Consider the following 23264-nt stretch of genomic DNA (forward strand, 5'->3'; position numbering starts at 1 on the left):
TTTGTTAACTTGAATAAATCACGTACAGACAAGTGATCGTTCATTCACCTGGATATTAACATAGCAACGGCTGAGAGAGAAACGGGGCTCATCAATGAGCGCATGTAGTTCTTTGTTGACACCGGATTATCAGGTTGTTTCGATGGGTTTGGGAATGACCCATCAGTTTACACTCTTTTGTTTGTGTTAAACGTATAGGATCAAGTTGAGACAACTAATGCCGCATTGTTGAGTGCCTCTTGGGAAGAAGCTTAGACAAAATATTAACAACATTTTTACATTTAATGTACATTTAATGTAAAAATGTTACCATTAGATCAAAAATATCTACATTCATATGTCTCATGCCAGAAACCGTGCACCTGATGGATCCACGCAGTGCCCTCATGTGGGCGCGGGACACTGCCCAGAGCATGCTGTCGCCCCCTGTATCTGCCGCAACCTAATATTCCCTTCAAATCTGATGCCACTCTTGCACTGGTCTTCTAAGTCAATTTAGAATAGTATATGGGACTTTAGGCAACCTGCTACTAGATATGTTTTAACTATACGTTTTAATCATGTTGAATACAGTTAGTGGCTAATTTAAACACTGCGCTGGTCATAGAGCGGTGAAAGTAGGCTAAATGTAGAAATGTTAGTTAAAGGCAGACTGATAAGAAGCGGTTCAAAGTGTTTGTTTGTGTTGATGATCCTGGAGGACGTGTGTAGGACTGGACGTTGGTCAGGCCCCGCCTCTCGCGCTTTAGAGGCCTATAAAAGTTACCCGTCACTGTTGATACTCACATCCTGAATCCTGGAACACTCAGCTGTGACGAAAGAGCTTTTTCTTTGGACTGACTGGATCTTCACTCTTTCAACCGTTGGAAGACGCACAGTTTCGACCGTTTTTGAAGATTTGAGCTTGGCCGCGGCTGATGCCCTGATGCATCCAGCTTTCTCTCTTCCAACTATGGACCTTGCGCAGTTTAACAACGTAAGTAAGCCTATTCGTTATGTGATACGTATACATCAGTTTGTAAAGTAGTCTATTAAATGCACCAGAGTTTATATCGTTGTGTTTATTATTATTTTTAACTGAACACCCATTGTTCCATGTGCAGGTGAGTAAAGTAGATCCCTGTGCGCGGGGCCACTCTCTAATCCAAGTGGAGTTCAGCATCGTGCAGTCTCCCGCCGAGGAGCCGAAAGACGACGACGATCTGGGAAAGCTACTGGACCTCGAGTTCATTTTGTCAAACACGATCGGTTCCGTAGTTATGGACAGCAACGATGGCAGCATTTCTCCTCCTCAGTGCGCGTACGCATTGCCCGATTCCCCCGACAGCTGCAGCAGCGCCTCCATCACAGAGCGCACTGACCACTCCACGTCTCCTCTCAATTACCAGTGTTTCTCTGACGCGCCGGCGCGAAGCCTGATGGCCGAGTTACTCACACCTGAAGTGAGCTACGCCGTGTCAGGAGAGACCTCTGCTGGTAAAACGAGGGAGTACACTGAACTGCAGGGCACGTACCCACTCGGATACAAAGTGAAATCTGAGCCTGCTGGACAGTCTTGTATGATGGCGTCTGAGGAGGACTACATGGGGAGGTGTCAAATGCGCCAAACACCTTTCCATCAAGCTCCAGTTCAAGTGTCCTTTCACCCACTGCATGGACACACTGACTGTCATTTACAGCAGATGAGTCATATTCCTCACCAACAGCCACATTACCAAAGCCAGTTTGTGAATGCACACTATTCCCCTCAGTTCCATCACCAGCACATGCCTCACTATGGACAGTACATGCACAGGGACCATCAGACTGGCGCCATGCTCACGCCACCTTCATCCCCCTCTATGATGGAGTTATACACACAGGAGGAGGGAGCTGGTCCAGTCAAGCAAAAGAGGGGTCGAAGGTCGTGGGCCAGAAAACGAGCTGCAACTCACAGCTGTGAGTTTCCAGGATGTGGCAAGACGTACACAAAAAGCTCACACCTGAAGGCTCATATGAGAACTCATACAGGTACTAACACGATTATTACACATTATTTCATCTTCTGGTTTATGTAATGCATGTTAATTGAGTGGGTATTTTTTTTCAGGTGAGAAGCCATATCACTGCAACTGGGAGGGATGCGGGTGGAAGTTTGCCAGGTCGGACGAGCTCACGCGTCACTTCAGGAAACACACTGGGCACCGTCCGTTTCAGTGCCATTTGTGTGAACGTGCCTTTTCCCGCTCTGACCACCTGGCTCTGCACATGAAGCGACACATGTAGATCAGAGGAGCGCATCCCCAAGCACTATTGGACAGTTTGCTTGTCTATTCCACCTGGAGACTGATCCTCGACTGTGGTGGACAGTTACTATAACATTTCAGCTATTTTTGCTGAAGCACTACAATTCTGCTACTGTTATGACTTGTGTCAAGTGCCTATCTATAGGTTTCACTGTACATAACACTTGCCTCTTTAAATTATAGTTTGTATTTAAACCACATTCAGCTCTCTGGGTGATATAAATTATTATCAGTGCCTTTGAACATAGACAAGCTCACAGTGGGCCGGACCCCAAAATGTTTGTGTAAATATTGTATATTTTTGTATCGTTTACAACTTTGATACTATTGACATCAGGGTTTTGAGGTTCTTTATGTATTGATTTCAATCAGACAATCATTCTTGTTAAATTTTATTTTTTACGCAAATGGAAAAATGTACAATTTTCATATTGTGTGTGAACTGGCCCAAAGTGCCTTTGGTTTTAAAATGAAGACTGCCATAACATGACAAACTACTTGAACTGACGCTTTAAGAAAAATAAAAATACTTTTCCTGAACTGTCATATATAGTCTATTTATTTCTGGCATTGATGGCTAATATACAAATGTACTTACAATACCCAAAACATGAGCCTAATTATGCTTTGTGGTTACACTACCAGGTATTATTTTACTATTATATAGATATGTGTTTAATTCCCAGTGTTTCAGTCCATATCTCAGTTCACCTGTACAAAAAATTACCAGTTTAAAAAAATCTGTCGGGGTTTTAGTTTCAGGTTGTAGTTTATATAAATAGATGAATGATTCCATCTCTAATTCGAGCTAAATGAGAAGTAGAAATTAAGACTAATATTCAACCTGGGATATGTAGCCAAAATCTATGATATTCACATACAAAAACAGGCCTAAATTAATTTTGTTGCTGCCTTGAATAGAAGTTTGATCATATGCAGCTGTGTTTTACTTTCAAAACAAACAATATTTTAGAGCCAGTAATGACTATTTCCCTCCAAAAAGTAAGGTACTCCCGTGGCTTCAATAACCCTTTACTAAGCCGCTCTCTAGCGGCCTACTGATAAATTACACCCTTGTCTGCTTCTACCGCCAATCGAATTCAGTGCAATGACTGTAAATAATCCACGTTGCACGAGTTGCACATGTTTGTCTTTGATTGCATTACTTTTTTTCCATTCCATATAGGGTATCAATACACAAATTAGGCTAAATTATCTAGGTTTTACAATTGCGCTTCACTGCGTATCAACATATATGTGTTTTTATACATCTTAAACGGAAGTATATAAAATCTAGGCCTATAGATTGGCTATAAGAATATTGCTTTTACATGAATTAAATGATTGCGTTGATTGCAATCTTCAAACTGATCTCAATGACTTTATTTACTTGTCGTAGTACAGATTGTCCACTAGATGTCCCCTTTGGATCATTTATTGACTCCACTGTAACCGTAGCGTCTCTGTTTGGAGTTTTATTGAGTGAATCATAAAAGTTCAACATAATAGTATAATAAGACACGATACGATAAGATCACCTATATTTGTCCCACAATGACGAAATTCCACTATTGCAACACAGATTAGGTACATGAATAGATTAGGCACAGAAGTAATTTAACAACAAACAAACAAACAAACAAACAAACAAACAAACAAACAGATAACTTATTAAAACGTCATAAAAGAACTCTTATACTCTTAATGAAAATAACACTCTTATTTACAGCTGTTATATGGACAGAGAATATTGCACCAATTGCACCAAAATAAACGTTTTCAATTCAGAACACAATTAAAACACACACTTACATGGGCCATTAAAAATACACTAGTCTACACCTTTGTACTTCAGCAAGAGCACATACACATAACACATGCAGACTTGATTATGTGCAACCCTGTAGTAGATACAAATTACCATGAGCTATGTATTGACCGTACGTACACTCATTAGTCTTTATAAATATTTGTATTTCACCTAGTACTTTCCTGACAATAATATGGCTGAAATGCAGTGATATTCCAGTAAACGTAGGCAACATCTTGCTTTGGTTCCAGAGGCCAAAGTTATGTTTGCTTTGTGCAGTGATGTTTACTTGACTCAAAGGCTTAACCCAAAGGTCTTATCATTTGTCACTGCAAACTGGGTTAAATGTTATTATAGCCTAGTTTGCATCATGTGTGCAAAAATGGTCATACATTCTCGAACTATATAGTTGTTGTACCATTGGCTTCCATAATAAGCTACACATAGGCAAGTAATAGCTAATTTGCTGTAAAAATCTAAACTGAAGAAATCCGTTTTACCTCAATATCTGACTCAGACATGGCCAAATGAACATTTCCCTTGCAGTCCAAGTTACATTTTGTGTTCCTCCGATGTCTCTCAACTCTTTCAGCCAGCTTCCCCCATCAGTGCGGCTCTTCATCACTGCCTGCCTCCAGCCTGCTCCTGAGCACCCCACAGTAAAAGACCTCGCCTCACGTCACATGCAAGGTAAAACACGTATGCATGCCAAAGAGACCCGGCTCTGGATCATTCATCCCACCGCTCATGAGCCTGCACCATTCTGCCTTCCATCCAGCGCTGCACCAACCTTTAACCACACCTGTCTAGACACGTTTATTACTGACAGCGTTAACGGGTAAAGCTACGGGCTGTGTCATCTCTATACTTTGTGTGCTACATCGCACATGAATATGACAGTATTGCACATGAATATGACAGTAGTACACATGGATATGACAGTATTGCACATGGATATGACAGTATTGCACATGAATATGACAGTATTACACATGGATATGACAGTATTGCACATGGATATGACAGTAGTACACATGGATATGACAGTATTGCACATGGATATGACAGTATTGCACATGAATATGACAGTATTACACATGGATATGACAGTATTGCACATGGATATGACAGTATTGCACATGGATATGACAGTATTGCACATGGATATGACAGTATTGCACATGCATATGACAGTATTACACATGGATATGACAGTATTGCACATGGATATGACAGTATTGCACATGGATATGACAGTATTACACATGGATATGACAGTATTGCACATGGATATGACAGTATTGCACATGGATATGACAGTATTGCACATGCATATGACAGTATTACACATGGATATGACAGTATTGCACATGGATATGACAGTATTGCACATGGATATGACAGTATTACACATGGATATGACAGTATTGCACATGGATATGACAGTATTGCACATGGATATGACAGTATTGCACATGGATATGACAGTATTACACATGATTATGAAGCTGAATGACTAACAGAGCTAACAGTGTTTGTTGTAGAGTCTGACAGCAGCACAAGGAAAGACCTGTTAAACCTCTCCTCATTAACGGCACAATATGACAAAACATGTCCTATCTACAAGTACCATCTAGTCCATCAAATATGTCCATTATAACATTTTCACATTAAACAAATTAAACCAAAAGAGAACAAAACAACGCACTATAAAACAGCCTGGAGTAGCCTAAAGCAACACAATCAACCCAGAAACGTTTAGTCAGTTGCAAATAATAAACAAACCAAAAAACATCACATTGCTCAAACAACCCCGACTTATTTTGAAAATGTGGAAGTACTCAGATGTTAAACTGTGGAAGAGAGAGAGCATAACGGCCACTGATGATGTTACAGGGTATGGATGTGGTGAATAAAGTTGTTTGCCAATAAGTTAGTAACTAGAACTCGGCACAGCTCGTGAGTCAAATGTCGCAGCTGCCCCCGCTTTGTGAGGAGGAGCCAGCACGCTCCGTGAACGAAGGCGGAAAAGAACTGAAGAGATGCGACCCTGAATAACCTCACATCCACAGCCACGAGGCAGAAAACTCACATTTGCGGTAAGAAGTTTCTTACTATACTAATACAGCATATATATATTGACGCCCAACTGCACGTTACAGTCCCAGGATAATGAGAAAGTCATGTTGTGTGCGCTGTGGGTGAACACGTGGCAGTAGTAATCTGGAGAGAGAGAGATATATATATAGAGAGAGAGAGATATAGAGCGATAGAGAGAGGGAGGGATATATATATATATATATATATATATATATATATATATATATATATATATATATATATATATATATATATATATATATATATAGAGATATGCACAGGTCATTTGAACAGCCCACTCACTTACCCAATACCTATTTTAGGCCTACATTAGCAGTGTATATTTGCTAATGTTTTTCCAACATTTTAAAGAAGTGCTGGGAACATGCTTGTTTTTATAATCCTCCTAATTGAGTTTTTTAAAAACACACAGCATTTTAGAAACAACAGCATTTGAGGCTTAAATGATCAGACATTTGCCCATTATGTAGTAGTTACTTGCGATTAGTCAATAAAATGTGGCTGTGGGAATGTAAGGCAAGGCAAGGCAAGTTTATTTGTAGAGCACATTTCATACACAAGGCAATTCAAAGTGCTTCACATAGCAGGGAAAATGCATTCAAATCACAAAGAAATTACAGAAACAGAAATACAATAAAATTAACTGAATTCAAAATGATCAATCCAACTGATTGTCTAAACTAATAAAATCACAAACAAAAGAGAAGAGTGCAAAGAAAAAATCCTTTCAGTCATATGCGCAGCTAAACAAAACAGTTTTTAGCTTAGATTTGAACATTGTCAGAGTAGAAGCCTGTCTCACATCTTCAGGAAGACTGTTCCAGATTTTAGCTGCATAAAACTGAAACGCAGATTCCCCATGTTTTGTCCTGACTCTGGGCACCAGCAGGAGGCCGGTCCCTGAGGTCCTCAGAGTCCGAGATGGTTCATATGGCACTAACATATCCAAGATGTACTTTGGTGCTAGGCCATGGAGAGACTTGTACACAAGCAGAGCTGCTTTAAAGTCTATTCTCTGAGCCACAGGAGCCAGTGCAGAGACCTGAGAACAGGACTATTGTGCTCATACTTCCTGGTTCTAGTCAGGACCCGAGCAGCAGCGTTCTGGATGTACTGCAGCTGTTTTACAACTCGTTTGGAGAGACCAGTGAGCAGGCCGTTACAGTAGTCTAATCTACTGGAGACAAACGCATGGATAAGTCTCTCTAAATCTGGTTTTGACACTATATTTTTGATTTTGGCAATGTTTTTTAGATGGTAAAAAGCTGCTGATGTTATTGATTTGACGTGGCTATTAAAGTTCAAGTCTGAGTCCATTATTACCCCCAGATTTCTAATTTGGTTTGTAGGTTTTAGAGCGAGACTCTGGAGGTGACCGCTAACACTTTCTCTTTGTTTCTGTGGGCCAAAAACGATTATTTCAGTCTTGTCTGAGTTCAGCTGGAGAAAGTTGTTTTGCATCCACAAACTGATCTGTTGGATGCAGTGACAGAGTGAATCCACTGGTCCATAGTCACCTGCCGATAGTGAAACATAGATCTGAGTGTCGTCTGCATAATTGTGATAGGACACATTTTCACTGCGTATCAACTGACCTAACGGCAGCATGTAGAGTTTGAACAGAAGGGGACCCAGGACTGACCCTTGGGGCACTCCACAGGTCAGGGTCATGTGGTCTGAGACACAGCTACCAATTTCAACAAAGTACTTCCTGTCTTCCAGATAGGACCTTAACCAGTTTAGGGCAGTGCCAGTGATGCCCACCCAGTCCTCTAGTCTCTGTAAGAGGATCCCATGATCGACAGTGTCAAAAGCAGCACTCAGATCTAACAGAATTAAGACTGAGGCTTTGCCCATGTCAGTGTTCAGGCGGATGTCATTTGTCACCTTGACAAGAGCAGTCTCAGTGCTGTGATGAGGTCTAAAACCTGACTGAAAAACATCAAATGAGTTGTTTATTAAGAGGAAATCTGTGAGCTGTTGGTAAACAACCTTTTCAAGGACTTTGCCCCAAAATGGCAGATTAGAGATGGGCCGGTAATGACTCAGTACTGCGGCATCAAGACTGCTCTTCTTTAGGAGAGGCTTTATGACCGCAGTTTTCAAAGACATTGGGAATGTTCCAGATTGAAGCGACATGTTAACTATGTGAGTGAGTGGTGCTAACAAACTGTTCAGCACAGATTTTAGAAATTTGGTGGGTAACACATCGAGGCAGCATGTAGATGAACTCAGACTGGTGATGATCTCATGGACAGTTTTGTCAGTTACTGGTGCAAAGTGAGTTAGCTCCAAGTGTCTTGGTGGTTTTAGGGTAATTTTTTGCATTGTGGGATTTATAGCATTTTTAATGCCCTGAACTTTGTCATTAAAGAATAATGCAAACTCATTACACTTGGATGTGGAAATGAGTTCTAACGGCAGCTGAGCTGGAGGGTTTGTTAATCTGTTTACTGTGGCAAATAGGACACGCGAGTTGTTTCCAGCTTCCAATCATTTCAGAAAAATATCTTTCCCTAGTTCTACATAAGATTAAGTTGTACATGTTCAGCTTTTCTTTGTAAATCTCTTTTTGAACCTGGAGCTTTGACTTGCGCCATTTCCGTTCGGCCCTGCGGCACTCCCTTTTCTGTGCCCTGACCGAATCATCATTTCTCCACGGCGCCTTCTGCTTATTTTTAACCATGTTAGCCTTTATAGAGGCGATGGTGTCCAGAACATTCAAAACACTAGATGTAACAGAGTTCAACAAATCATTTACATTAGAACATGAGACATTTTCAAAGTTTATCATTTCCATAAACAGTGCACCTGTGCCATCACTTATGTGTCTCCGCTGAACAACTGCAGGACCAACCGGTGGTTTGGGAGAAACAGACAGGTCAAAGAAGACACAGAAATGATCAGACAGAGCAACATCGATCACATTAACATTTGAAATATTTACCCCCTTTGTAATTATGAGATCTAGAGTGTGTCCTTTGCTGTGGGTGGGGCCTCTCACATGCTGAGTAAGACTGAAGGTTTCAAGGACAGGATCAAGCTCTTTAGCGTTTCTGTCACAAATATTATCAACATGCACGTTGAAATCACCTGTGATGACCAAACCATCAAAGTCTGTGCATATGACTGAAAGCATCTCAGTAAAATCATCAATAAAACTTTGGCAGTGCTGGGGAGGCTTGTATAAAACAATGAAGAGAATGGATGGAGACCGTTTTAGCTCCATTTTAAAGGATCCATACTCAAATGATGAAAACACCCCAAAAGACAACCTGCGGGTAATTATTTCATCTCTAAAGACAGCACAGACTCCACCCCCTTTTTTGTTTTCTCGTGTTTCAGATTCAAACTTTAAGTTGGGTGGAGCAGATTCTATCAGAACTACATTTCCTGTGTTTTTGTCAAGCCATGTTTCAGTTATAAACATAAAATCAAGATTATAAGAAGAAATAAAATTATTAATTAAGAGAGATTTGTTACATAAGGATCTGACATTTAGCACAGCAAGTTTCAGACTAGTTTCAGTGGGACTGGGCTTTATCTTTTCACAGGGAATATGAATCACATTTCTCAGATTGGGCCTGACTCGCATTTTGTTTTTCCATCTGTGTGATGATGTGACTACAGAAATAGCACTAGGGGGGGCTCTTTTTACATAGGGCCCCGGGTTGGTTTGATTTTTAATGTGACAATAAGTCCCGGCAACGCTGAGACCCAGTGCATCCTGTGTATGTAGTGAATATCTCGGGGACTGCAGATGGATGTACATTCTGAGAGCTGCAACAAAGCATCTTTTTAATGTGCTGCAATGTTCCCTGTGGAATAAACTAAACACACAGGAATATATTTAAGTTATATGATATTTCAATCACGTGTGTTTAGTTTAGTGCTATGTAACCCTTTAAAAACAAATACAAACGTCTAAAAGAATATCTGTACCTGATTTTTGCCTTCTTATATTTAAAAACTTATTCACAAGTGCTTCTTCTAGAGGCCAGAGTTTGGCCGGTAAAGCTAACAACAACACGCTCTAATAGTGCGAGTTCTGAGCTGACTTCCACTCTTGACATCCTAGGTAGAGCGCACAGTTGAATACTGCCATTGTGTCCTTGTGCAAAACACTTGTGTGAATGGGTGAAGGATTCTTGATGTGAAGTGCTTTCAGTGCAAATCTGTGAATAACAGTGGGACTTTTGTGGTTAAATAAAAGTCAGTTTAAAAAAAATCTGTCGTGGTTTCAGGTTGTAGTTTATATAAATAGATGAATGATTCCATCTCTAATTCGAGCTAAATGAGAAGTAGAAATTAAGACTAATATTCAACCTGGGATATGTAGCCAAAATCTATGATATTCACATACAAAAACAGGCCTAAATTAATTTTGTTGCTGCCTTGAATAGAAGTTTGATCATATGCAGCTGTGTTTTACTTTCAAAACAAACAATATTTTAGAGCCAGTAATGACTATTTCCCTCCAAAAAGTAAGGTACTCCCGTGGCTTCAATAACCCTTTACTAAGCCGCTCTCTAGCGGCCTACTGATAAATTACACCCTTGTCTGCTTCTACCGCCAATCGAATTCAGTGCAATGACTGTAAATAATCCACGTTGCACGAGTTGCACATGTTTGTCTTTGATTGCATTACTTTTTTTCCATTCCATATAGGGTATCAATACACAAATTAGGCTAAATTATCTAGGTTTTACAATTGCGCTTCACTGCGTATCAACATATATGTGTTTTTATACATCTTAAACGGAATTATATAAAATCTAGGCCTATAGATTGGCTATAAGAATATTGCTTTTACATGAATTAAATGATTGCGTTGATTGCAATCTTCAAACTGATCTCAATGACTTTATTTACTTGTCGTAGTACAGATTGTCCACTAGATGTCCCCTTTGGATCATTTATTGACTCCACTGTAACCGTAGCGTCTCTGTTTGGAGTTTTATTGAGTGAATCATAAAAGTTCAACATAATAGTATAATAAGACACGATACGATAAGATCACCTTTATTTGTTTCACAATGACGAAATTCCACTATTGCAACACAGATTAGGTACATGAATAGATTAGGCACAGAAGTAATTTAACAACAAACAAACAAACAAACAAACAAACAAACAAACAAACAAACAGATAACTTATTAAAACGTCATAAAAGAACTCTTATACTCTTAATGAAAATAACACTCTTATTTACAGCTGTTATATGGACAGAGAATATTGCACCAATTGCACCAAAATAAACGTTTTCAATTCAGAACACAATTAAAACACACACTTACATGGGCCATTAAAAATACACTAGTCTACACCTTTGTACTTCAGCAAGAGCACATACACATAACACATGCAGACTTGATTATGTGCAACCCTGTAGTAGATACAAATTACCATGAGCTATGTATTGACCGTACGTACACTCATTAGTCTTTATAAATATTTGTATTTCACCTAGTACTTTCCTGACAATAATATGGCTGAAATGCAGTGATATTCCAGTAAACGTAGGCAACATCTTGCTTTGGTTCCAGAGGCCAAAGTTATGTTTGCTTTGTGCAGTGATGTTTACTTGACTCAAAGGCTTAACCCAAAGGTCTTATCATTTGTCACTGCAAACTGGGTTAAATGTTATTATAGCCTAGTTTGCATCATGTGTGCAAAAATGGTCATACATTCTCGAACTATATAGTTGTTGTACCATTGGCTTCCATAATAAGCTACACATAGGCAAGTAATAGCTAATTTGCTGTAAAAATCTAAACTGAAGAAATCCGTTTTACCTCAATATCTGACTCAGACATGGCCAAATGAACATTTCCCTTGCAGTCCAAGTTACATTTTGTGTTCCTCCGATGTCTCTCAACTCTTTCAGCCAGCTTCCCCCATCAGTGCGGCTCTTCATCACTGCCTGCCTCCAGCCTGCTCCTGAGCACCCCACAGTAAAAGACCTCGCCTCACGTCACATGCAAGGTAAAACACGTATGCATGCCAAAGAGACCCGGCTCTGGATCATTCATCCCACCGCTCATGAGCCTGCACCATTCTGCCTTCCATCCAGCGCTGCACCAACCTTTAACCACACCTGTCTAGACACGTTTATTACTGACAGCGTTAACGGGTAAAGCTAAGGGCTGTGTCATCTCTATACTTTGTGTGCTACATCGCACATGAATATGACAGTATTGCACATGAATATGACAGTAGTACACATGGATATGACAGTATTGCACATGGATATGACAGTATTGCACATGAATATGACAGTATTACACATGGATATGACAGTATTGCACATGGATATGACAGTAGTACACATGGATATGACAGTATTGCACATGGATATGACAGTATTGCACATGAATATGACAGTATTACACATGGATATGACAGTATTGCACATGGATATGACAGTATTGCACATGGATATGACAGTATTGCACATGGATATGACAGTATTGCACATGCATATGACAGTATTACACATGGATATGACAGTATTGCACATGGATATGACAGTATTGCACATGGATATGACAGTATTACACATGGATATGACAGTATTGCACATGGATATGACAGTATTGCACATGGATATGACAGTATTGCACATGGATATGACAGTATTACACATGATTATGAAGCTGAATGACTAACAGAGCTAACAGTGTTTGTTGTAGAGTCTGACAGCAGCACAAGGAAAGACCTGTTAAACCTCTCCTCATTAACGGCACAATATGACAAAACATGTCCTATCTACAAGTACCATCTAGTCCATCAAATATGTCCATTATAACATTTTCACATTAAACAAATTAAACCAAAAGAGAACAAAACAACGCACTATAAAACAGCCTGGAGTAGCCTAAAGCAACACAATCAACCCAGAAACGTTTAGTCAGTTGCAAATAATAAACAAACCAAAAAACATCACATTGCTCAAACAACCCCGACTTATTTTGAAAATGTGGAAGTACTCAGATGTTAAACTGTGGAAGAGAGAGAGCATAACGGCCACTGATGATGTTACAGGGTATGGATGTGGTGAATAAAGTTGTTTGCCAATAAGTTAGTAACTAGAACTCGGCACAGCTCGTGAGTCAAATGTCGCAGCTGCCCCCGCTTTGTGAGGAGGAGCCAGCACGCTCCGTGAACGAAGGCGGAAAAGAACTGAAGAGATGCGACCCTGAATAACCTCACATCCACAGCCACGAGGCAGAAAACTCACATTTGCGGTAAGAAGTTTCTTACAATACTAATACAGCATATATATATTGACGCCCAACTGCACGTTACAGTCCCAGGATAATGAGAAAGTCATGTTGTGTGCGCTGTGGGTGAACACGTGGCAGTAGTAATCTGGAGAGAGAGAGATATATATATAGAGAGAGAGAGATATAGAGCGATAGAGAGAGGGAGGGATATATATATATATATATATATATATATATATATATATATATATATATATATATATATATATATATATATATATATATATATAGAGATATGCACAGGTCATTTGAACAGCCCACTCACTTACCCAATACCTATTTTAGGCCTACATTAGCAGTGTATATTTGCTAATGTTTTTCCAACATTTTAAAGAAGTGCTGGGAACATGCTTGTTTTTATAATCCTCCTAATTGAGTTTTTTAAAAACACACAGCATTTTAGAAACAACAGCATTTAAATGATCAGACATTTGCCCATTATGTAGTAGTTACTTGCGATTAGTCAATAAAATGTGGCTGTGGGAATGTAGTGAATATCTCGGGGACTGCAGATGGATGTACATTCTGAGAGCTGCAACAAAGCATCTTTTTAATGTGCTGCAATGTTCCCTGTGGAATAAACTAAACACACAGGATTAAAATATATTTAAGTTACATGATATTTCAATCACGTGTTTAGTTTAGTGCTATGTAACCCTTTAAAAACTAATACAAACTTCTAAAAGAATATCTGTACCTGATTTTTGCCTTCTTATATCTTAAAAACTTATTCACAAGTGCTTCTTCTAGAGGCCAGAGTTTGGCCGGTAAAGCTAACAACAACACGCTCTAATAGTGCGAGTTCTGAGCTGACTTCCACTCTTGACATCCTAGGTAGAGCGCACAGTTGAATACTGCCATTGTGTCCTTGTGCAAAACACTTGTGTGAATGGGTGAGGGATTCTTGATGTGAAGTGCTTTCAGTGCAAATCTGAATAACAGTGGGACTTTTGTGGTTGAATAAAAGTCAATAAATAATAAAAATGTATAAGGGATTCCCAAAATGTTTAGGCTGGTACCCCCGACCCCATAGCAACATTTTTATGATGTCGATAACAATTTCAGTCTAAATAATGTAAAATCACGTTTAATATATTTGAATAGTAGGTATTTATATTTCATTTCAGATGAATTGTTTTTCAATTAAAGACAGATACTTTTTTCAATTACATCTTAACATCATTTCACAGACTCCAGCTCACGCCTCATGACCCCCCCAACTTCACAGAAAAGTATTAGACGTTCAAAATATTTAGTATTTCCGACTGTATTATGTGGGAATATATGACTCCCACAATGTCCCTGGGTTAGGGCAGAAAATGGTGAATTTGCTAAATTTGTATTTTTCATCCTCTAAAATGTTTGAACATGATCTATATTGATCAATTTCTGTAGGCATCCTAATGGCCCGTTTAAACCGCAAACGCCTATTCGCGCGTTATGGCGAAGTTGGACGCAAGTACTCATGAAGAAAAACGCAAATACGCCGCGTTCTCGACGCAGCGGAGCAGAGACGAAATACCAATACCACCTCCACTGCGCAGTGGAGGTGTTGTCAGTCTGGCTTCTCTAATGGCGGATCAAAGTTGAGAAAGTGCCTTTTGCGTATTTGCTCTTCAAAGCCCAAAAACGGAGACGCTCGGCGGCGTGTCTGGAACCACCAGTGATCCGAGTTGAGTCAATATCATCATTTGCTTGAAGACTGGATAAACATCGCTCTCAGCTGTACTTTCGTTTGTCCCGGGTCCTGTTTGATGACTTGTTTTCCCGCATTGGTGAGCGGACATGTACCAGGACAACAACTACAGACGCCTATCCATCAGGTCAGTACAGAAATATTCATGTCTGAGCGCAATAATAAAGTATATCTGCTGTGTATGTGCTGTGTATGTGCTGTGTATGTGCTGTGTATGTGCTGTGTATCTGCTGTGTATGTGCTGTGTATGTGCTGTGTATGTGCTGTGTATGTGCTGTGTATCTGCTGTGTATGTGCTGTGTATGTGCTGTGTATCTGCTGTGTATGTGCTGTGTATGTGATGTGTATGTGCTGTGTATCTGCTGTGTATGTGATGTGTATCTGCTGTGTATGTGCTGTGTATCTGCTGTGTATGTGCTGTGTATCTGCTGTGTATGTGCTGTGTATGTGCTGTGTATCTGCTGTGTGTGTGCTGTGTGTGTGCTGTGTGTGTGCTGTGTGTGTGCTGTGTGTGTGCTGTGTGTGCTGTGTATCTGCTGTGTGTGTGCTGTGTATCTGCTGTGTATCTGCTGTGTATGTGCTGTGTATGTGCTGTGTATGTGCTGTGTATCTGCTGTGTATGTGCTGTGTATCTGCTGTGTATGTGCTGTGTATGTGCTGTGTATCTGCTGTGTATCTGCTGTGTATGTGCTGTGTATGTGCTGTGTATGTGCTGTGTATCTGCTGTGTATCTGCTGTGTATGTGCTGTGTATGTGCTGTGTATGTGCTGTGTATCTGCTGTGTATGTGCTGTGTATCTGCTGTGTATGTGCTGTGTATGTGCTGTGTATCTGCTGTGTATCTGCTGTGTATCTGCTGTGTATGTGCTGTGTATGTGCTGTGTATGTGCTGTGTATCTGCTGTGTATGTGCTGTGTATGTGCTGTGTATGTGCTGTGTATGTGCTGTGTATCTGCTGTGTATCTGCTTTGTATGTGCTGTGTATGTGCTGTGTATGTGCTGTGTATCTGCTGTGTATCTGCTGTGTATCTGCTGTGTATGTGCTGTGTATGTGCTGTGTATGTGCTGTGTATGTGCTGTGTATCTGCTGTGTATGTGCTGTGTATGTGCTGTGTATGTGCTGTGTATGTGCTGTGTATCTGCTGTGTATCTGCTGTGTATGTGCTGTGTATGTGCTGTGTATGTGCTGTGTATCTGCTGTGTATGTGCTGTGTATGTGCTGTGTATGTGCTGTGTATGTGCTGTGTATGTGCTGTGTATGTGCTGTGTGTGTGCTGTGTGTGTGCTGTGTGTGTGCTGTGTATCTGCTGTGTATGTGCTGTGTATGTGCTGTGTATGTGCTGTGTATCTGCTGTGTATGTGCTGTGTATGTGCTGTGTATGTGCTGTGTATCTGCTGTGTATCTGCTTTGTATGTGCTGTGTGTGTGCTGTGTGTGTGCTGTGTATGTGCTGTGTGTGTGCTGTGTGTGTGCTGTGTATGTGCTGTGTATGTGCTGTGTGTGTGCTGTGTGTGTGCTGTGTATGTGCTGTGTATGTGCTGTGTGTGTGCTGTGTGTGTGCTGTGTATGTGCTGTGTGTGTGCTGTGTGTGTGCTGTGTGTGTGCTGTGTGTGTGCTGTGTGTGTGCTGTGTGTCTGCTGTGTGTGTGCTGTGTATCTGCTGTGTATCTGCTGTGTATCTGCTGTGTATGTGCTGTGTATGTGCTGTGTATCTGCTTGTGGTTGTGTATAAAACCAATGAAAAGTACATAGACAGTAAAAATTAAACATAGTTTTCATAGCGTTAATATGTTGTTATAGTGCACCATTTAAAATTCGATTGTGGTATATTTAATGAAAGTACAAGTAAACTAAATTTAGGCTATATAGTTATTTGTTTGTTTTATTATTCAGATCTCTTGCCACTGGGGATTTCTACTGGACAATCACCAGCAGCTTCAGGTCCACAACAGAGGACTGGACGTCCACAACAGAGGACTGGACGTCCACAACACAGAGGACTGGACGTCCACAACACAGAGGACTGGACGTCCACAACACAGAGACACAGAGGACTGGACGTCCACAACACAGAGGACTGGACGTCCACAACACAGAAGTGTTTTTGATAAAGGGATTTTCAGATTTATAGCAAAGACCACATGTTCACTCAAGATTGAGCCCAAATGTCTGGTTGTTTACACAGAACGAGATAAAGTTAAATGAATAAAACAGTGAGAAGCTTCTCAGCTCTTAAGTTCTCTGTTCTCTTTACTTCTGCACCTACTTGTGGGTTGTAACACTTGTCCTTGTTTGTTTTTGTTTATGATCTTGAATTGTGGTAAATTAAATAAGTACATCTTTAAATAGCCACTGAATTTCCCACAGACTACCCAGTATTACATATATGAAAAAGATGCATGTAAACAGGACACACATTTTAAAATACAAAATAATTTATTTTGTGGAAAAATAGAACAGTAAATAACTATATCTATCTATATCTATCTATATCTATCTATATATAGATCTATCTATCTCTCTATCTCTCTCTATATATATATATCGTCTGCCATTGTTGTGGTGCCAGTTCTTCTCAGGTGAAATGTGTACGTACGTCACTGGAGCGTCATCTCTGATTGGATTCTGCACCGCCGCGCCGCAGACAAGCTCAAAATTCTGAACTTATTTGCGGCGAACCGTTTTGATGCATTGAAGCTTATACGCCCGTCAAAGCGTCTCGAGCGGAAAACGCAAAAGCGCGCGCGCCGCGCTCCTCGGCGAATCGCGCCGCAAATAAGCGGAAGCCGCGCCGCAAAAACGCAGCAGGTGCTCGACGCGCGTTTACATAGACTTTGAATGTAAACTGGACGCTTTTGCCACACCGGTCTGAACGGGCCATAATAATTCCAAAGGATGTATTTTTGGACACATTGTTTCTTCTGTCTACACACTTCTAATGTGTAGCAGTGCAATGTCACTGCCCAAATATTACAAATCATTTTAGCAGTGGTTTTCTGACTTTGATTTGAAAGAAAAAAATGTGTCTAGAAATTTGGTGTTTTTTAAGTTCCATAAGTAGTTATTTTTGCCTGCGTGGAGGTTCGTTATCACCACAGACAGCCATTCTGTCCTAATCATTCTCCAGCATATTGTCATTGCTGATAATGAGCTTTCACTTAGCCATAGGAACTGTAAACATGACTTCAGACAAAAGTGAGGCTATAAAACGAATCCATCAATGTGGCTGTAGTTACTCCGATATGTGGGTTAAAAAGGAAATGGTTAATAGATAACAAGGTTCACAATAGAGATAGGACACCTGACCTTGAAATGTGGGCTGGAGGGTTTCAGCCAATTAGGTTAGATGTAGCATTTTATCTGTCTTTTTTTACCACTTTTGTATCAGTTGGAGCCAGCAGCGGTTTTGACTTAAATGACTCCCTGGGCGGGGCATACTTTTCTCACTACAATCCTCCTGACAGCTCATATGGTCAAATACAAAATAGCCAACTACCACTTGCCTCCAGAACACTGGGTGAAGAAGAACTCTATCTTTATCTTTGATATATGGTGAGACTTTATCTTTCATATCTACAAATATTTTAACATTAATTCTGACTTTTTTAAGGGTATTCAAAATATACTATTTTATGTTTGTTAAATTAAGCAGTGGCGGCCGGTGATGCAAAATATAGGGGGGGGCTATTTGATATGGCCACGTTTTTGTTGGGTTTTTTATGTCCAAAAGTGAATATTTTACATTGACTGTATGAATACACATTTTAAATATACACATTTACAACTGAATTAATGAAGTAGACCAACTTTATTTACCCTTTTGGTAATGGTAATACTATGAAAGAAAACAAAACAAAAAGATAATATTTATTCATCATAGACAACATTGCTGTATGGAAAGTTGTTCATTAAGACTATGTAATTTATAGCATTCTTTCATGGGTTTGCTAATAACCAAACCATCAATTTATGAATAGTTCAGCGATGCTTTCAGCGTTGGCATTCTTTAGCGTAATAAACAAAAAAAAAAACACTCTGATGTGTTTTCAGTCAAGGTAACGGACCACATGTGCTATACTGGTTTAAGAATAAAGTAGATCCATGGGTTTGGACTGATAAGAAATCGGCTACTTTCACTTCATCATGAATGCAGTTTTTACTCACAGCCAGCAAACAGTCAAGCTCATTCTGTATCCTTTGTACACAGGCGTCTGCAGAAGCAGCTTTAAAAAGTAAACAAGGTGTGTGGCACTTCCGTGTAGACAGAGAAGCACCAGCCAATAACGCCCTGATCACGGTGCATGCCCCTGCTACGCTGTGTCTCCAGTGTAAATAGTAGCTGCTCCGTGGCGTAAACTCTACGCTTAAATAGGCGATGAAAAATCGCCCATTTCAGAAAGTTTTCCTAGAGCTTTTCCCATAGTGACGTAGTCAATTTTCTCGGGATTTGATTGGCTAAATATTCCTATTGCTTTTCTATGAGGCTCAGGGGCAATTTTCAAACAGCCCACGACATACGTTGAAAAGAGACGCCTGAAGCAGACTGCAGACAAAGTATCCTATAAATCATATATATATATATATATATATATATATATATATATATATATATATATATATATATATATATATATATATATATACATATACATATATACATATATACATATATATATATATATATATACATACATATATACATATATACATATATATATATATATATATATATATATATATATATATATACATATATACATATATACATACATACACACACACATACACACACACATACATACATACACACACACATACATATACACGGACTTTTGGAATGATTCGGCTTGAAATAGTCTGTTTACGTAACGTATAATGATGGATTGTTATATCCATCTATAAGTATACATGTATCACGTTGTAAAGCTCTGATATTTAAGAGAATTATAAAGAAGTGTTAAGATAAAAAGTCTGGTTTAATGACAATGAATTACTTGCTTGTGTTAGTTCGTGTTAACTTGTGTTAACTGTGTAATCGTTGTTTTACACTTCACATGGAACGATGTGTGAAACGTGAGGAATGACAAACAAACACAACTTACGTGTATCGTTGGTCTCGTCTGGTCACATTCTTCTGCTTATGTTCAGTTTCCGTCACATGTTCTCCGGAGGCTCGTTCATGAGGGTCACGTGCGCGCTCGGTGCGCATACACTGTTCTCCGGAAGTGTTAAGATAAAAAGTCTGGTTTAATGACAATGAATTACATTTAGAGGTGGAATAACGTCCTCATCATTTTCTGTAGTTTTTGGTTTGGGTATTTATTTTGTTATTAACTTTTCAGTTATTTATTTACATAATATAATTTGGCCAATATGCATTTTTTTTAATCAGATGAGAAGAAATATAAAATATAATCATCTATTCTGTTACATAATTGAGTTAAGCAGTATTTAATTATATTCAGTTTCCTTTTGTGTCGTTTTTGTATCATGTCAATCTTTAATAAATACATAACACATTTGTTTATTAATGTATTTAATAAGAATAATGAACATGAATGAACTTGTTCAATAAATGCAAATCTGATTATAACTACAAATGATAAATTGATTTTAGCCAGTTTTAGTTGAGTTTTAAAGCTCCAATGAGTTTTAAAGCTACAATGTGGGACTCCCTATTAAGGAGTTTTGGAGTCTGTGTAATGTTCATTATTATTATCATCATTAATATAATCAGAAAAGGTTTATTGCCATTGTCAAAGAACAGAATTCACAAACAGTGGAACTTGCTTTGGTGATTCAGTGCAACATAAGAATAGTAACAATGATAAAACAACCTGTATAAGTCAAATATAACATACTGAATAAGATAAGATATTCCTTTATTGTCAACACATGGGGAAATTTCGTTGTTGCAACACAGTAGATACAGAGGAAAAGGACAGAAAACTTATAGGAAGTTTAAAAAACACTCTTAATAGATCGATCTTAATAGAAGAACTCTTATAAACAAAAACTCCTATAGACAGAACCTCTCATTTCTTAATAAGGAATGGAGGGGGAAAATAGAGATAAAAATAAAATAAAAACAGCTAGCATAAGACAAGATAATACTAATAATAATGGTAAAATAAACACTCTTTTAACATCAGTTATATGCACATGAATGTGACTTTATTGCGTTAAATACTGAATATCTCAGTATTTAACAAGACTGTTTCCATGGCTACGCAGTCTTCTGGTGAAAAGGACTTCAGTAAACTCCGTTCAGCTTCATCGTTTGACTGAGGGACAAACAGAACATGTCACAGCTTTAGATTATACAAGTCATATAACATACACTTCACATGTTTGTCCTGAAGCTGTTTTACAGACACATGTGACACAGCAGTGTCTCTTTTGAAGAACAATTATCATTTAGTTTTTTTGGTCATAACAAAAAAGACATTTTATAAATTCAAAGTACTGATTCTACACTGTTTACTTTTAGTCGAGGCACAAGTTAATATTAAAATACCTTTTGCTTTGGAGTCGTCAGGAGTTTACGTGAGATGACTCTGTGTCTGCAGTGATCAGGTCTGCAGTGACCTGTAGAGCTCTGGACAGCACAGACAGACTAAACTCACTGGTCAGCACTATGAAGATGATAAAGATACTCATTAGAACATTGATATATCAAGCCTCGAAATAACGGGCCGGACACGGTCAATGACCGGCGCAAAAATCAGTTTTGACCGACTCCAAAATCAACGCTCCGGACACAATGACCGACGCAAATTTTTCGCCGTAATATATATTTGTAATAGGCAAAAACAGCGCGGTGAACATGCCCAAAGCGATTCCTCTGCACAAACTCGGGCGCGCTATACTACAGTCCACGATTATTGCTGTAGTTATACAGCGGAGGAAGGCAGCGGAGCGCATGTGCGCGCGCATTTCCATCGCTTAAGTTTCGTTTTGACAGACATGCCACTTCAGTCTTCTCGCTTCTCATTGGCCGAACGGTATCCGTGATCTAATGTCGATGAAAGCGGGGATCTGATTGGCTGCTGCGTTCGGTTGCGTTCGGTTGTACTCGGAAATGCCCGCTCTAATTTTGCGCCACAAGTGATATCGAGGTTGGCGTGCGTCAATCTCTCCTCAGTTCACAATTCAGTCTTTTTAAAGTTGTTTGCAACAAAAGCTGTAATTTTGCACATCAGGGACAATGTCAATGTGGAAGTATCCAAGGGCCCCAAGTTAGAACATAACTGACATGTTTGCTAAATCTCTACATATTCCATGGAAGTAAATCCATGATATTCCTATAGAAAACAAGTGTGTGCTTTGCTGTTTAAACACTTCATTATGAAATATGTAATAAAACCTCAAACGTCATCTTATCAGCCCTGTGAGAACACGACTGTCACTTTTAAATACGTTGACATTTATATATGTAAGATATGACCCATTTCAGCAGGTTGTATTTGAATTGTTTGTAGTTTTTGATTGCACATCATACAAACATCACTTTATTTCCCCTTCTTTCTCTAGTTTTCCTTCATCTGTGCTTAACCTTTTGTCTCTTAGAATATTTAGTAAGAGAAATAATGAGTTATTTATTTGCAGAAGTCATGAGCCATCACGACGTGTCGTTCCAATGCATCTTTAATAGATCCATGAGCTAAACGTTAGCTAAACGTTAGCTTGTGTTAGTTCGTGTTAACTTGTGTTAACTGTGTAATCGTTGTTTTACACTTCACATGGAACGATGTGTGAAACGTGAGGAATGACAAACAAACACAACTTACGTGTATCGTTGGTCTCGTCTGGTCACATTCTTCTGCTTATGTTCAGTTTCCGTCACATGTTCTCCGGAGGCTCGTTCATGAGGGTCACGTGCGCGCTCGGTGCGCATACACTGTTCTCCGGGAGGTTAAAAAAATATTTTTAAAGTATTTTAGAAACAGTTGAAGAGTGAAATTCCTTCTATTTTATTTTTAGACTAAAAACAATTTAGCATGTTTGGTAATTTTAGAGGCCGAACTCTTGAAATGGTCCGACCAAAAGGCTGCATTCTACGGAGTG

The 23264-nt window shown here is 39.3% G+C and overlaps 1 protein-coding gene and 1 long non-coding RNA gene across 2 annotated transcripts; one reads left to right on the forward strand and one right to left on the reverse strand.

Annotated features, from left to right (window-relative positions):
* Positions 1–344: 344 nt before the first annotated feature.
* On the forward strand, positions 345–2779 carry klf17 (Kruppel like factor 17). The gene is made up of 3 exons (XM_072440282.1): positions 345–428; positions 1104–2010; positions 2090–2779. The coding sequence occupies exons 1-3, from the start codon at positions 345–347 to the stop codon at positions 2263–2265; spliced, it is 1167 nt and encodes a 388-aa protein (XP_072296383.1). The 3' UTR covers positions 2266–2779.
* An 18336-nt stretch (positions 2780–21115) lies between these two features.
* On the reverse strand, positions 21116–23048 carry LOC140355687 (uncharacterized). The gene is made up of 3 exons (XR_011926014.1): positions 22988–23048; positions 21715–21832; positions 21116–21481 (listed from the first exon to the last, which is right to left on the reverse strand). It is a non-coding gene; the product is annotated as an uncharacterized lncRNA (long non-coding RNA).
* Between the last annotated feature and the right edge of the window lie 216 nt (positions 23049–23264).

Source organism: Eucyclogobius newberryi, unplaced genomic scaffold (genome assembly GCF_026437365.1).
Source record: "Eucyclogobius newberryi isolate DKJ021-1_F unplaced genomic scaffold, fEucNew1.0.hap1 SCAF_12, whole genome shotgun sequence".
Taxonomy (NCBI): Eukaryota; Metazoa; Chordata; class Actinopteri; order Gobiiformes; family Gobiidae; genus Eucyclogobius; species Eucyclogobius newberryi.